A 15392-nucleotide genomic window follows, 5' to 3' on the forward strand; every position below is an offset into this window, starting at 1 on the left:
TTCGCTCAGGAGCGAAATTCAAGATTTAGGACACAATTCTTCAATCCTTCACTTTCAATCTAAGTCACCAGGTTCGAATTCGAATTCGAAGTTCGACAACTTTGAAATTCGAATGAAGTTCGATGCGGAAAAAATTTGAAATGTATAAAATTCGAATTAAATTCGCCATATGTAATTTTTTAAAATTTTTAATAAATATATTAAACAACATTATAAATTTATAAATTAACATTATAAAGTATAAACTATTCATTAACCTAAAAAAAATTAAATAAACAACATTATTAAATAATAAACCTAAAAAAATATTAAATAAACAACATTATAAATTTATAAACATTAAATAAATAGCATCATAAACATTATAAATATATAATAAACCTAAAAAAATATTAAATAAACAACATTATTAAATAAATAATAATAAAATTTATAATAAACATTATTAAATTGTTTATAAAAATATTAAACCTAAAAAAAAATATATATATAAAAATATATAATATAAAATTACAAACTATTAATATAAAATTATAAATTTTTAAACATTATAAACATTACAAATAAATAATAAACCTAAAAAAAGTTAATTATAATGTTGTTTAATTAATAAACCTAAAATAAAAAAAATAAAAACAAAGAAGCCGAAGCCTACCTGTGCAGCAATGGTTGTCGTGTGCAGGTCAACCGTGGGCGATGTCGGGTTGGGGTAGCACTGGCCGTGGCTCGTGGTTACAACTCCGTCCGTGGCGGGTAGCAATGGTCGTCGCTGCAACTTCGTCTGTGGCGACTGGAACTAGTGTGTGGCGTCTGTGACTCCAACTTTGTCCATGGCCGCCGTATTTATAAAACAAACCCGACGAAACCCTAAAACGCGCAAAAAAAACACGCAAAAAAACGCTTTTCGCCAGCCCTAATTTTTTATTCGAACTTCAAGGTTCAAATTCGGCCGAACCTGGTGACTTAGCTTTCAATCACTTCCTAAGACAAAAACATGCTAATCTACTTCCAAATATGCCCAAGGAACTAAAATGTTGACCTAAACAAGGAAGAAAATGAGGTTTATGGAGAATCTCGCTCTGGACCCTTTGGAAGGGTCAGGAGCGAAATTCACATTCTAGGTTGATTTCACACTTCTTTCATTCGATCCACCTTCAAACTTGATCAAACTCACCTCTCTTCACCACAATCAAGTCTATTTGCCATCCACTTAGCTCAAAATCTTCATTTTCAATGATTTAGGCAAAATAGAGGGTCAAATTGAGGATTTCACTCTGGAGCCTTTGGAAGGGTCGGGAGCGAAATTCCTAGTTTGTGTTAATTTTCACCATTTCATTGCCTCAAACCTCCTTTCAAAGGCTAGAACACATCAAAGCTTCTCAAACCATGCCTTAGGAGTCACAAATTTGGTCATATCAAAGAGAAAAATAGAGGATATGGAAATTTCGCTTTGGACCCTTTGGAAGGGTCAGGAGAGAAATTTCATTTTAGGCTCATTTCTCACTTCCTTTCTCCTTTCCTTGGCTTGGATATAACTTGTTAGGCCTCTCCCTATCATCATCCAGTTCAAATTGGCACTCACTTCAAGATTTTGTGAAGAAATAGGGTCTTATATGAATTTCGCTCTGGACCCTTTGGAAGGGTCAGGAGCGAAATTCCTCCTTGTGCTCAACTCCTGACTTCATTTCCCATATTTTCTTATCCAAACAAGTGTTTTGCCTTTACTAATGCCTGGGAATGAGCTAGTTCCTAGTTTGGGTCAAGGTGGAATGTCTTATAGAGGAATTCGCTATCAGAAGGGAGCTTGACTGCAAGACCGACCCGTCGAGCAGGGACGAAAGTCGGCCTTAGTGATCCGACGGTGCCGAGTGGAAGGGCCGTGACTCAAACCTTTGATGCATTTCCTTTCATATCTTTGCAAATTTGCTCAACCACTCACTGACTTAGGTCAAATCTTGAGTCCCTTGTGAAATTTCGCTCTGGACCCTTTGGAAGGGTCAGGAGCCAATTTCATGATTAGCTCAAGTTTCTTGACCTTTCCTGCTTATCTCACCAAGTCTGGCCTTGCACAAGGCGTTCCCAGAGGATAAATAAGTCATCTTCACACCAAATCATGCCTAGGGCTTCATCTTTCACCTATTGGACCAATCTTAAACTCTCAAAGATGACACTCACTCACAAACCTTCACTGACCTCTTCAAACTCAAGCTAGTCACACCTAGAAATAAGAGCAAAACTTGACCTGGGGAAGGCTTTCAAAGAAACCCTGACCTGGACCATCTACTGACTCACCCTAGCTCAAGCAGAGCCTGCTATCTTAATGATCCTTCTCACAACTCTCAAAGTGCAAAGGCTAAAAGACAAGAACCTAAAAGACCTAAAAAACAAACCCTAGAAAGCAGAAAGTAGGGGTCCCCATTTGCAATGGGGCGATGTGTGAATACGTCACAACAATATGACATGAAATTCAAATTTGGCATGAAGTAACACTGCATGTAACCTTGCTTCAAACTACTATTGTACAGCTAATACAAGAAATCAACATAACAGAACATGTTTGCTGCTACTTTTATCAAAAAAATAAAGATCACATTATGTGAAAATTGATCTTGGGTATGCCATAACATTTACAAACTGGCCTGAAGTAAAAGTTCATGGAGCCTGGCCTAAACAATATCACACGGCCAATAAAAGAAAACAACTGAACATGCTTTATGCTGCTTTATTTATAGCAATGCTTGGGAAACTTGTTTCTTTGAAGCTTATGTCTAACTACCCGTAGGTTGAATATTAAAATTGAACACGAGTGGATAGAACAACCTATCAGAGTCTTCAAATTGTCGAAGTATACAAAGGAAATCATACCTGGGGACTGTTTTCAGCTGGTTTGTTTGACAGGGAATCTTCATTATCATTCATAGCTTCCCGATTTCCAAGGCAATAAAAATTCAAATAGTCTTGTGGATGTTGTGTTTCTGACAACCCTGCATCTTTTATAGCATCTGAAATAATGATATACATCATCTCCATTGTCTCTTTCTGCGAGGAAACATTTAAGATACATGATAAGTCTTTAAAATAGAAACTACAAAAGTTGCTTATAATGAAAGCATGAGGGACAAAGAAAGCTCAGAACTATCAATTACACTCATTACTTGAAAATATGTAGGTGGACCATGTGACTATGATAGCCTTAAGATTGAAAATATTATGAACATTTACAACATCCAACATAGCATAACATACAATTAATGGATAAAAAAGGAGTTGTTTGCATGCAGTCATTTGTATGTGTGGGCACATGTGCTTGTACGTTTATAATTTAGAATAATAAAGTTCTTAGAAACAAGCAAAGAACTTTATGAGGTGGAATAAACGAGCTAAGAATACAGAAAAAAGCACGTGGGAATATAACCAATGTCCTCTAAGGAATTGGTATCACATCTGATAGAGAGCACCTTCCCTCTACCTGCACACACCATAAAGTATCTATAAACTTGCATGGAGTAACACATAGAGCATTGGTACAGAGAATAAGCAACACTAAACCACATCTACAGACAAGTACCCCTGAAAAAGCATTGCGAATTGCATTAGGCTACTATGGCTACCTAATTACCGACCAACCAAGTCATAACTAATGATATCCTCAGCTTAAGTATACTCAGGACAAAAGGTTGCATGCAGGCTTATATATCCATAAGTGTACTCATATGTCTTTGTTTCAACATCAATAGATGTGCCTGGATACTCAACTGTATGGTTTTATATGAGTAGATCTTCATGCCGTTTAGCTGTAAACTTATAAAATAGTACAGTGCCCATTGACTTATATACAGTATTTTGCCCCACCAGTGATCCCAACGTCTTTCAATACTTGCATATCTAGGTTAAACCACAGGTCTTTACCTTATTTTCATCAATTTGTGCCCATAGCCTGACCCATAGATGGACTACTCGCGAGTAGTCAAAAACTCGCGAGTTTTTTGGCTTGGCGAGTAAATTCGCCATTTACTCGCCAGAAAAACTCAGTGAGTCCATGCCATAAACTTGCGGATGCAGCAACAAAAGGCAGAAACGTCAAAAAAGTCAGTCACTTGTTCATTTTGTGTGTTCTAATTTGCTGCTAAGAGAAAAAACACCCTCCCAGGCATTTCCAACCTGATTTCCAATAATTTTAGTCAATTTGGAGCGGATTTGAAGTGGTTTTCAAAGCTAAATCCAATTCCCAGGGTAGGTTTTCTGACCTTTTTTTCTATGTTTTTTTAAAACATTTTATTGCTTTTTTGTTGCATCTAGCTTATACAAAATCAGCAATGGCCTTTCCTAAGTAGTCTAAATTGATTTAGAGTCCAATGAACAAGATTTAACACCATTTTTTGACAATTTTTACTGATTTTTTCACTGTTATTTCAAGAATCTCTAGTTTTCCAAAAAAATTAAAACCCTTAAACATTTTTTTTTTTTTCAACTTTCAATGATGTCTAAAATCATTTAAACTAAAATAGTTAGTTTGCTAAATTTTTTAACTAAAATATTAACTTTGTGTTTTCACTTTGAATGTGTAGGTTAACCATTAATTTATAATGGCAAATAGAGAAGGTTCTACAGTTGGTTCAGCTTCAGGGTCTACCCCGTCAGTAGATGCATGCCCATCTGGGTATGTAGGCACTCGTCCTAAAGGTGCTAGAGACGGGGCTTCAAAGTATGCCTTTGAAGGACCGTAACTTAGGTCGGTAATATGCATTAAATGTGAAAGATTATTTCATGGAGGCATAAACCGCTTCAAATACCACCTTGCAGGCATCGGTAAGCATGTTGCTAGGGGATGTCTTGGGGCCACAGAGGAAATAAAAAGAGAAATGAATGCCATACTTGCAGCTAGGGAAGAGAAAAAGTTGCAAAGGGAGAGGACAAAACTAGCCATGAGAGCATTCATAGCTAAATCTCAAGGTGCTTCAATCGACCTCAGCCAATGTATCCACAAATAGTGGGCTCTCTTTATGGCCCATGTATCTGCAAATCCAGCTCCACCTCAGCCACCTCTTTAGCTACTTCTAGTAGAGCACCTGCTACATCACCATTAGTGCCACAGTCAATAGGTGATTATTTTGTGCCCAGGAACACAACTGGAGCACAACCATCATTAGAGGCAACTAGGCGGAATAGGGAGGTACATGAGAAAACAAACATTGCATGTGTCGATTTTTGGTACTTCAACAACATCCCATTCAATGTGGCAAACAATCCTTATTGGCTTAATGTGGTTACCCCATTGATAGTTTCGGTAAAAGATACCAAGCCCCTTCTCACAATGACTTGGGTGGGAGGTTAGTAACTTAGTCCACTTCTTTTCATTTTTAAATGTTTTTCTTGATTTTTTTATCAAAATTGTGTACTAAGAACAAATTTCACGTTGTACTTGTAGGTTGCTCGCAAATGCAGTTGATAGGGCAAGACAAGTGGTGGAAGACCAAAGAAATGAATGGAAAAAATATGGCTGCACTATTCTTTCCGATGGGTGGACAGATGGCAAAAACCGCACCATTATTAATTTTTTGGTTGCTTGCAAGAATAATGTGGTGTTCTTGAAATCAGTAGATGCCTCCAACAAGGTGAAAAATGTTGAAACTTTGGCTCTTATGTTGAAGCAAATTGTCACAGAGGTGGGAGTTGACAATGTGGTGAAAATAATAATGGATAATGCAACACCATATGTGGCAGCAAGCAGTACCTCCAAGAGAGACACCCCCACTCTTTTTTGGACACCTTATGTAGTACATGTCCTTGACCTTCTTTTGGAGGACATAGAAAAACTTGATTGGGTGACACCAATTGTAAAAGATGCAAGGAGGATCACAAAATACATCTACAATCACCCTTGGATTCTTCACTTGATGAAAAAACAAACCCAAGGGAAAGAGTTAGTAAGAGCAAGTGTCACAAGGTTTGCAACGATTTTCTTAACATTGCAAAGCATTCTCGGTGCATTGATGGCTTTGAAACAAATGTTTGTGAGTCAAGCATGCCTAGACTCACCTTATTCAAAGAAGCCTAAAGAAGAGAGTGTTGCATGCATAGTCTTCAACAATCTATTTGCACAAAGAGTTGCAAAGATTGTGAAGGTAACTTCAAAACTTGATTTTTTATTATTCTTGATTCAAGTTTCTCATTATTAATTTGTAACTTCAATGATTAATCTTTTTGTAATTTGTATTTTTCAATTGTAGGTATCAAAGCCCTTGGTTAGAGTTCTTCGCTTGGTAGATGCGGATCAAACCCCAATGGGGTATGTTTATGAGGCCATGGATAGGGAGAAGAAGTCTATCAAAAATTACTACAAGGGGGATAGATTCAAGTTTCATCCCATCTGGTAAATTATTGATAAGAGGTGGAACAATCAACACCACCAACCCATTCATGCAGCAGGATGCTATCTCAACCCTCGTTTTAAGTTTGAAGAATCTTACTCAAATCCCAATGGAGAGATCATGGAGGGCCTCACTACATGCATTCAAAGAATGATACCTGAGGTTGAGGTGAGAGACCTCGTTGTGGCCAAACTCCAAAATTATGAGGAAGCAAGAAGTAAGCTATTCTCTTCAGAGATGGCCATGATAGGAAGAACCACTCAAACCCCAAGTAAAATATTTGAAGTCATTCAAATGTATCGTACAAGCTACAAATTTCAAATTTACAAGTTTACAAGTTACAAGTACGACTATTGATAATTTGATAACATATGTTTTCAATTTGTTTTCTAACTCTTCAATATTTTATTTTGCAAATGCTTGGTGGCAAAGTTGGGGTGGAATACCCCAAATCTGAAAAAAATTGCCCTTAGAATCTTATGCCAGCCTTGTAGTTCATCTAGTTGTGAGTGCAATTGGAGCTTGTTTGAGGCCATCCACACGTAGAAGAGGAGCAAGTTAGCTCAAAAATGCCTCAATGATCTTGTCTTTGTGCAATGTAATATTCGGTTGCACACAAGGGAGGTAGAGGAAACACAAGCTGGTCCAATTGATTTGGATGATATAGATCCTTATAGTGATTGGACGTCACAAGAGCAACCTTTGTTGTTTACTAAGGATGACATCTATGATTTGGAGAGGTAGGCTATGGTGGAGGGTGGTGGTTTTGGATTCACACTGGATGACATTGAGAAGGATGAGGATGATAATGAGTCATTGCCAGTGCTAGGAGCAGCTAGAGGCATAGCTACAACCAGAATGGAGGTCGAGCCACAGCCAGTCGTGCCAAGCAAGGAGGCACAGCCACAACAAACTCCTAGGACTAGACCCTCTAGTTCTACATCTCCCCTAGTTTTTACTAGAACTAGGAAGAGAAAGATGTAATTGTATTGATGTATTTACTTTTAGTTTTACAAAAACTATTTCCTATTTTGCTTCCAGCCATTGATAAACACCTGCTTTATGCATTTGTCTGCTAGTGGCGAAGTAAAGTTTGGTTGATCTCATCCGAATCATTCCTACCTACTAAGTTCTTAGATTAGAGTAGCTTTCCTACAACTTTTCCCATTTTATTTTCCGCATTTTCTAATAAAACGGTCCTAAAAAGAGCCATTCATAGCCAAGTCACGAAAATCTCCTTGAAAGTTATAAATTTGAATGTCTTCTTCAAGTGTGCGTAAGTCCCCTTGGATTACCAGCAACATCAGCAAATGAGTCTATATCCACATAAAGTCACTAGTACGTAGTTGGAACCTTGCAGTCGATGTATGATCTTCATGCAATCTTAGCATACATCTGATTTTGATCAAGTGAGGATAAAGTAGCTGTTCGAAAACTTTATTCTATGTTGGTGTGGTCACGAAACACGCATCAACAGAATTGGCAGTACAAGGAGGGCCACTGTGGAACTTTCACTAAAGAAGAAACTAATTTTCTAAGGAGAATCATTCAGATGAACCAAGATGGTGTTTCTGCCTAGAGGTTCACTCGCTATCTTACAGCAGAATTTGGGATTCAACGATCATCAAGAAAACATTATCTCAAGACTACGTGATCTTGCCTGGAAATTGAAGACAAGTGCACCTTAGTACATGCGTGTTTGCTTTGTGTTGCAAGAAGAAGAAGAGAAAGCCATAGATATCGGAGTACCAATTGAAAGAGAACTTCTCAACTAGAGATTTCCACTCACTCCACTTCCTCTACATCATCAATAGTCTAAAGAGTTGAACTTGAAGATAGACATTGGATCGCATCAACTCCTTCTCACCAGAGAAACATCAAAGAATTCTGAGATCCACTCCAGGAGCAAAGGAATTGCAAGAGTTGAAATTTTCTCCTAAGTCGAGACATGGAAAGAAAGAAGCTTAGACAAGTTAGAATTCACCAAGTGTAGAAGATCTTACTCGTCTATTTCAAACTCCACCCCAGTGACCACTGCAAGGATTCGCTTGCACAAGCAATCAGCAAGGACCTGTTCAAGTAGTCGCACTAGCAATTATGCAGCAACAACTAGTTCAAGCAATGGCTGCCTAGTGTCCTCAAAATGCTTCTCCTCTCAGGGCATTCACTGCCTACCATGATATGCCCAAGAATATGGAGCATTTTTGTTCCAAATTCCATGTCAATGATGTCAACCGCACTGCTGATGAACATATCAAAGTATTTGAAGACTCTCCAAAACATAGATATCCAGAACCAAGATGTCGCTTGCAGACTATTTCCATATTCACAAGGCGAGGAAGCATTCTATTGGTGCATTAATCTACCTATGGATTCAATTGCAACGTGGCACCAAATTAAAGACACATTCCTGGGAAAGTTCAAGTTGCTTATTTCTCCGATAAAGATATACAGACAATTCATCAAAGTAAGGCGGCAAGAACGCAAACCAATTGGTGCCTTCAACAATAGATTTCAAAGGGCCTATTCCAAGTTGTGTACGCCATACAATGTGAATGATGAGGCAGCCAAACAAATCTACTACACAGCCTTGGATTGCCTTACTTCCATGTTCGTTCAGCAAGCCAATCCAAATGACATGAAGGCAACATACGATGAAGCTGTCAAGATCAGCCTTCGATCACCAATAATTGTGGCAGGAACACCTACTTACTTCGAACAAATTAGCACAACAAATTATGTCCCTGCTATCAATCCAGTTCCTCCCCCGCAAATCATTGGTGCCACATCCAGGAGCTTTGATATCTCAAGTGTTGCCACCACAACAGGTTTGTCTACAGAATACAACATCTTCATCTAGAACTTAGGAAGAAAAGGATGAGATGAAGGAGTTGATCGAACAAGTGAAGAAGTTGTCGACTGAGGTGACTTACCTCAGAAATCAAAATAACCAGATGCAGAGCATGCAAAGGAATTATCAAGCACATCAAGGTGCCAACAAAGGATATCAAAATAATCCTTCCAGTCACCAGGAAAATCATCAAGGACACAATTCCATTCATCAAGAGAATAGTCATGGTTTTCAAAATAATAACCAAGGATTCCATAAGAAAACATGGAATACATCACCAAATAATGGGGGTATGCCTTCACCGCTAGATAATCCACCACCCTTAGAGAACTGGCTGGCAAACAAAGTTTTTCTTGCAAAAGTTGCCTTGTCTGGATGGTGCAGACTTCATAATATTGATCAACACCCTGAGCTACAATGTCGTGAATTCCAAGTAGTTACTGATATCTTTAGGATGGAAATAAAGAATTTTGAAACTCCTGGAAATTCTCTAACATCAAGATATGAGTTAGTCCCGACACCAAGATATGATCAAGCCTTAATCATAGAGGATTTCAGATTTCCTCCTGAATTCCAGGAATATACACCACCACATGGCAATCAAAGATTTCCACCCACGTCAAAAAATGGCCATGTGGAGGCGCCAGAATATCAATCTGTCTCTCCAAATGAACCTCTTGAAAAGGATGGATATGTTTTCCCTCCACTCTACAATAGTGTCCTGGTGGAAGGAACAAGTGAGGTTCAAGCATTTCAGCAATTGTCTGGAAATGCAAATCCTAAAGCATACTAAAGGAATTACCGGAATCATAATCCATTAACTACATCAATTCCTCCGAATAATTTTTCAACTCCTCTGAATCCTAATGCAAGCAATGTTCCAAGTCTTCCAAGGGATTCGCTGGAGTATAGACAACAAACTATCCCACAGAATGAAAGAGGACAATCATCTTCTCAACAAGCAGAATAGAGACAGCAAGAAAAACCTCCTAGAGAGGAACTCAAAAGGTTAAGCTCTTATGTGTTGGAAGAATTTAAAATGATAAAGGTGAGCTTGCCTTTGTTTGAACTGATGAGACTTTAGGAGATCTAGGATACCCTATTGGAAGCGCGCCCAATACATTGAATGTTCTTAGAAGCGCGCCCAATAACTCTCAACCTAATCAGGCACAGAATACAAATGTGGTGCAGGATGTACCACAAATGACTCACAACACATTCAATGCTTCGCAACAACCTCCAAGCTTCATAGGAATGGGGCAAAGTTTGCTTGATGCTCCAAAGAATCAGAATGCTGCAACAAGTGAACGTGCGCCATAGAGTGATCCTGCAACAGAAAAGAAAGAAATAGTCAAGTGTCAGTGCACCTGTAAAGCAAGCTTCTACCAGTACCATTCAAGCACAAGTTGGAAACAATGAAGCTCAGCAAGAGACAAGAAGGCATGAGGTCAACAATACCAGTGCCAAAAGAAGAAAACTTGCAATTTTCTATCAATGGATGAGCCTGCTACTTTCATGGTATCTATTAAAATCGTGGTATCTACTCCTACACAACTGTCTAATAGATTCTGGTGCTTCAAACAATATAATGCCTTTAGCGGTATGCAGAAAATTGGGATTGACATGCAATTAGCCGCCAATCCAAGAGTCTAGAGTTGCATTGATATTTCAATTATTGACATACCCGATGGCTATGGCATGCTTCTAAGCAGAGACTGGTCAAGGAAGTTGAATGGATGCATATCTACTGACTTCTCTCACATGTGGTTGTCGTGGAAAGGAGTCCCCAACCAAATAAAGATTGAAAGCACGCCTAGACTTCCATTGATGATCATTGAGTACGGCAAAGGAAATGAAATCTTGTTTCTAGAAATAGACTTGGGTTCATAAAGACCTGTTGATGTGTTTTTTATGCACATGCGAACACAGAATAAAATACCAAGGTATCTTATCCTCTCTTGAACAAAGTCTCTCATATGCTATGCTTCGCGATCAAATGAGACAACTCCAAGGTTACGAAATGTCAGGTCTTGACGTGTGGATAAGTTCAATGGTTTGATGTGATAATGCTGGAATCACAAGGGGACTTACGTTGTACATGAATGCTCAATCTTATCATGGATTAGGATAAGTATGCCGATAACTTAGGATTTATCAATATGGCTCTGGATTTACTTCTTACTAAAAAAAAGGGAAAAAAGAATAGGGTTCAGGAAATCTATTCTAATCCTAGGAATGTAGGAAATGATGAATGGATCTAGTGGAATCAAACCAGGCAAGGTCTCACAATCAGGTATTGACACAAGCTTAGTGCAATCATCTAAGGTATACTTAATGATTTTCAGACTATTACCATCAAACGTAGACACCATCCAAGTTGATGCTTGTCAACGAACACATAATAGTTGAAGTTATGCTTACTCAAATTCCAGTTGACCACACAAGGCACACTTACCAGCGGCAAGAGGCTAGTGGTATGGACTAAGGATTCCACACAAATATACTCAACAAATCTTACACTCAATCTAACATACGTGAAAATAAATTCTAATCTAAATTCTAATCTAACTTGGAGGAATTGAGAACCATGAATGCAAATTCAACACTTGAAGAGCAAAATCACCAACAATTGAACAATGATTAGGATTCAAATAGCTGCAGCATATACCAACAATTCTACAAAAACTCTCTCTTACAAATGAGAGGCAAGGAGGCATATATAGAGCCTCAAAAGAAATGAATGGCTCAGATTGATTCAAGATCAACGGCCAAGATTACAAGATAAAACCCTAATTAGGGTTTGTACAACCACCATTACATTGGCCAATAAGAAACGAGGGTAGGTAAGATAAATAATATTTGATGTAGCGTCGTGTCACTTATTCCCTCCTTGAATGATTGTTGATTTGGCACCCTTTGATTGAACGAATGGTGACTAGGATGCCACCTCAGCTTACGTTGCACACTTAATCAATATGCCTTGTACATTCTTCATCTTCACAATGTTTGGAATCCTTTATGATACTTTGCATTCCATCCTTATGTTAAGGAATTCCATGAATTGTTCCCTCCTTATGTTCGGAAAATTTCCCAATCTTGGAATCCTGAAATATTTCCTTCCTTGACACACTTCGATATTGAAATTCTTTGATGTAGTTCTGGATTTCTTGATGTAAAATCCTTTGTGTTCATTTCTTGAACTTGCTTTCCTTCATTTGTTCACCATCAAAGTGAAGTCTTCTTCATGATTTGATCTAGTCCTCATCTTCACCTTCTGGAATCTCTATCCGGAATCCCTATCCAGTCTTTGAAGTATTGATCTTCCTCATCTGCATTGCGTGCATCCTCCTTCACCTCAAGCCTTGATCATCGTACTTCCTTTCCTCATAACAATCCTGCAAAACAAATAAGCATTGAATCAAACACTAGTATGCTAAACTTAACTTCAACCTTGGTGGGAAATTCATCCGCATATGGACTAATCATTCTTCAAAACCATTCGCATTATCCTTGTCCATTCCTCACTTGGTGGAAATTTGATGCCTATCTGGACAACTTCCTTCCTTTGGTATTCCGCCCTGCAGTGGAAATACGACCCTCCTCCAGACTCACTGTCCTTGAAAATCTTGTGTTGACTGGATCCCCATTCCATGGAGTGGAAATCCGGACACCATCAGAACTTTGTTCCTGACATTTTGTCCCAGCATGTTAGGTAATCTTAGAAAATTGTAACATCAATTTTGGAAAATATGAAGGTCCGGATTAAAGTCTGGAAGATTTTCCTTAAGAAAAACGGATTTTCAGACTTAGGATAAGTCTGATCATAATTGCTAAGTCTGAAAACACCCTCTGAAAGTCTGAAAATGGCTCCAAAAAGTCTGAAGACACACTGAAAATGATAAATATCAATGGCTAGAAGTGGTCACAGCCATGTCACATGCTTGCATTTGAATTATTTTGACCTTCAAAACTCAGAAATGGTCACATCTGGGCACAACTATGTGGCTGGAAATGAAGTTTAAGTCTGAAGACAACCTGGTATACTCAGAAAAATGTCAAAAATGGTGCCCGGAAGTATACCACAATTCTGAAAATGCTTGGAAAAGGGTGTGGAAAAGTCTGATTTTTAGTTCTTAAAGTCTAAAGACACCCTTCCAAGGTCCAACAATGGCTGCCCAATGTCTGAAGACAACTTGCAACTTCAATAAATCAGTCATTTAAACTTGTCGCAGTCATAGGAAACACCTGTATTTGATGAATTTCACCTTCCGAAAGTGAAGTTTGTCAAATTTGGGCACAAACAAAAGGCTGGTAAAAAAATATCTAAGTCTGAAGACAAATCTGAAAATGGAGTTTCAGACTTAGATCAGCAATGGAAGCTCCACCAAATGCCCAAAAAACTCATAAGAAATGATGCCCAAGTAAAATTTTCCAAGTTGACAAGTGGCTGGAAATGAAAATCAGTCTGAAGACAACCTGCAACTATGGAGTTTCAGACTATAACAATAATGGCAGCCCTTGAAAATGCACTGAAAACTCCTCCAAACAGCCCTTAACCAAAATCGCCTTAGCGTGGATGAGGTAGGCAATGAAGAATAATTCTGAAAATGTGTTCCCAGCCAACAATGGAGGTCAAATCACTCCTAGCAATGGCGCCCAACAAGGTTTGAAAATAATGGCAGCCACCAAGCATGAAGAAAATCACCCCAAACAACGGCACAAAGCACTCCCAAATAAAAATCGAAATTTTCCTAACCATGGCGCCCTTCCAAAATTCTGAAAATGTCTTCAATGGCAGCTCGGATCTACAACAATGGAGGTTGGAACAGCCAAGCTGGAAAAAATGGAGGAGGAGAGAATCCTCAACCCAACACTTCACTTCAACACTTTGCCAAAATTCGCCAATAAGGGAGAAAAATCACCTTTCATGGAGACACCTGGCAAATTTAATAATAAAATAATGTTGGAAACTCCTCTCATATACTTGCTTTTACCTTTTTCACCACACAAGCAATGTGGGATAAAACACTTGTATAAATAGTTGCTTGGTGAAGCCCTAACTTGCTTCTAGAAGGTTCAAACATTAAATGATTATTTGCAAGTTATTAAATTTTGCTTTTAAATTTTAAATAATCATCAATAATTATTTAAAAAGAATTAAATGGGGCTTATTTATTAAAATATTGCAAATTAAATCCAAAATAAAGCCTCCAAGGGAAAATCGATATAGGTTGGGATTGAAAAATCCCTTTAAAAATCACTTAAGTGTCAAAATTTACCCCATAAAGGAAATTCGACCCATGCTTGGAGAAAAATCCATGCTCAATCTCATCAAAATGCACACAAAAACCCTCCCAGGGGAAATTCGATGTGAGATGGACAAAAATCTAGACAAAAATGCACTCAATTTGCAAAAAATCACCCCCAGGGGAAATTCGATGTGTCTGGACAAAAATCCACACTCAAAACTCACTTAGCTTGAAAAAATACCTCCCTGGTGGAAATTCAACCTCAATCTGGATGAAAATCCGGACTCAAAACTCTTCATAATGTTCCCAGTGGAAAATCGATCCTTGTCTGAATAAAAATCCAGAAAAAAATCCTTACAAAAATGCTCGGGGGAAAATCGACCTCTGTCTGGATAAAAATCCGGACAAAAATCCTCACTTAGTCGTCATAAAAATTCTAGTGGAAAATCGACCCAGGCATGGAATTATCCTTGCACTCCATTCCGCACTGCAGTCCGCACTTCCAGGGGAAATTCGATGGCAGTCTAGATAAATCCTGACACTTAGCCAAATTTTAGCACTTCCAAGGGAAATTCGACCCAGGTATGGATAAACAGTGGGGGAAATTAGTGGCCAGTATGGATTTCAGGGGAAACCCATGTGTAGTATGGATTTTGAGTGGGGGAATGGGTTGGGTAGTCTGGAATGTGAGGGGAAAAGCACCTCTAGCATGGATTTTGACCCTTTAACTCTTGGAATATGAATTTCCCTTATGATTTTATCATTTTAACCACTCAAAATCACTCAGCGACTTCAAATTTGACTGGACTTAGACTAATTTTCCCAAAATATGAGCGAAATGCTAGGAAAATATTGGAATAAAGTGCGAAACCAACTTAAATAATACCTTGGAAGCAAGAAAACAACTCCAAAAGGTCTATG

At 38.3% G+C, this 15392-nt stretch overlaps 1 protein-coding gene across 6 annotated transcripts in view; it reads right to left on the minus strand.

The window, feature by feature from the left end:
* The window catches only part of LOC131043274 (phospholipase D delta), a 104277-nt gene that overhangs the window by 28949 nt on the left and 59936 nt on the right, over window positions 1-15392 (minus strand). For all 6 annotated transcript variants that reach the window (XM_057976470.2, XM_057976469.2, XM_057976468.2 and 3 more), the window contains one exon: window positions 2866-3039. In XM_057976470.2, coding sequence (XP_057832453.2) covers window positions 2866-3039 — 174 coding nt within the window. The remainder of the gene's footprint in view (window positions 1-2865; window positions 3040-15392) is intronic.

The sequence above is a fragment of the Cryptomeria japonica genome, chromosome 5, assembly GCF_030272615.1.
Source record: "Cryptomeria japonica chromosome 5, Sugi_1.0, whole genome shotgun sequence".
NCBI lineage: Eukaryota > Viridiplantae > Streptophyta > Pinopsida > Cupressales > Cupressaceae > Cryptomeria > Cryptomeria japonica.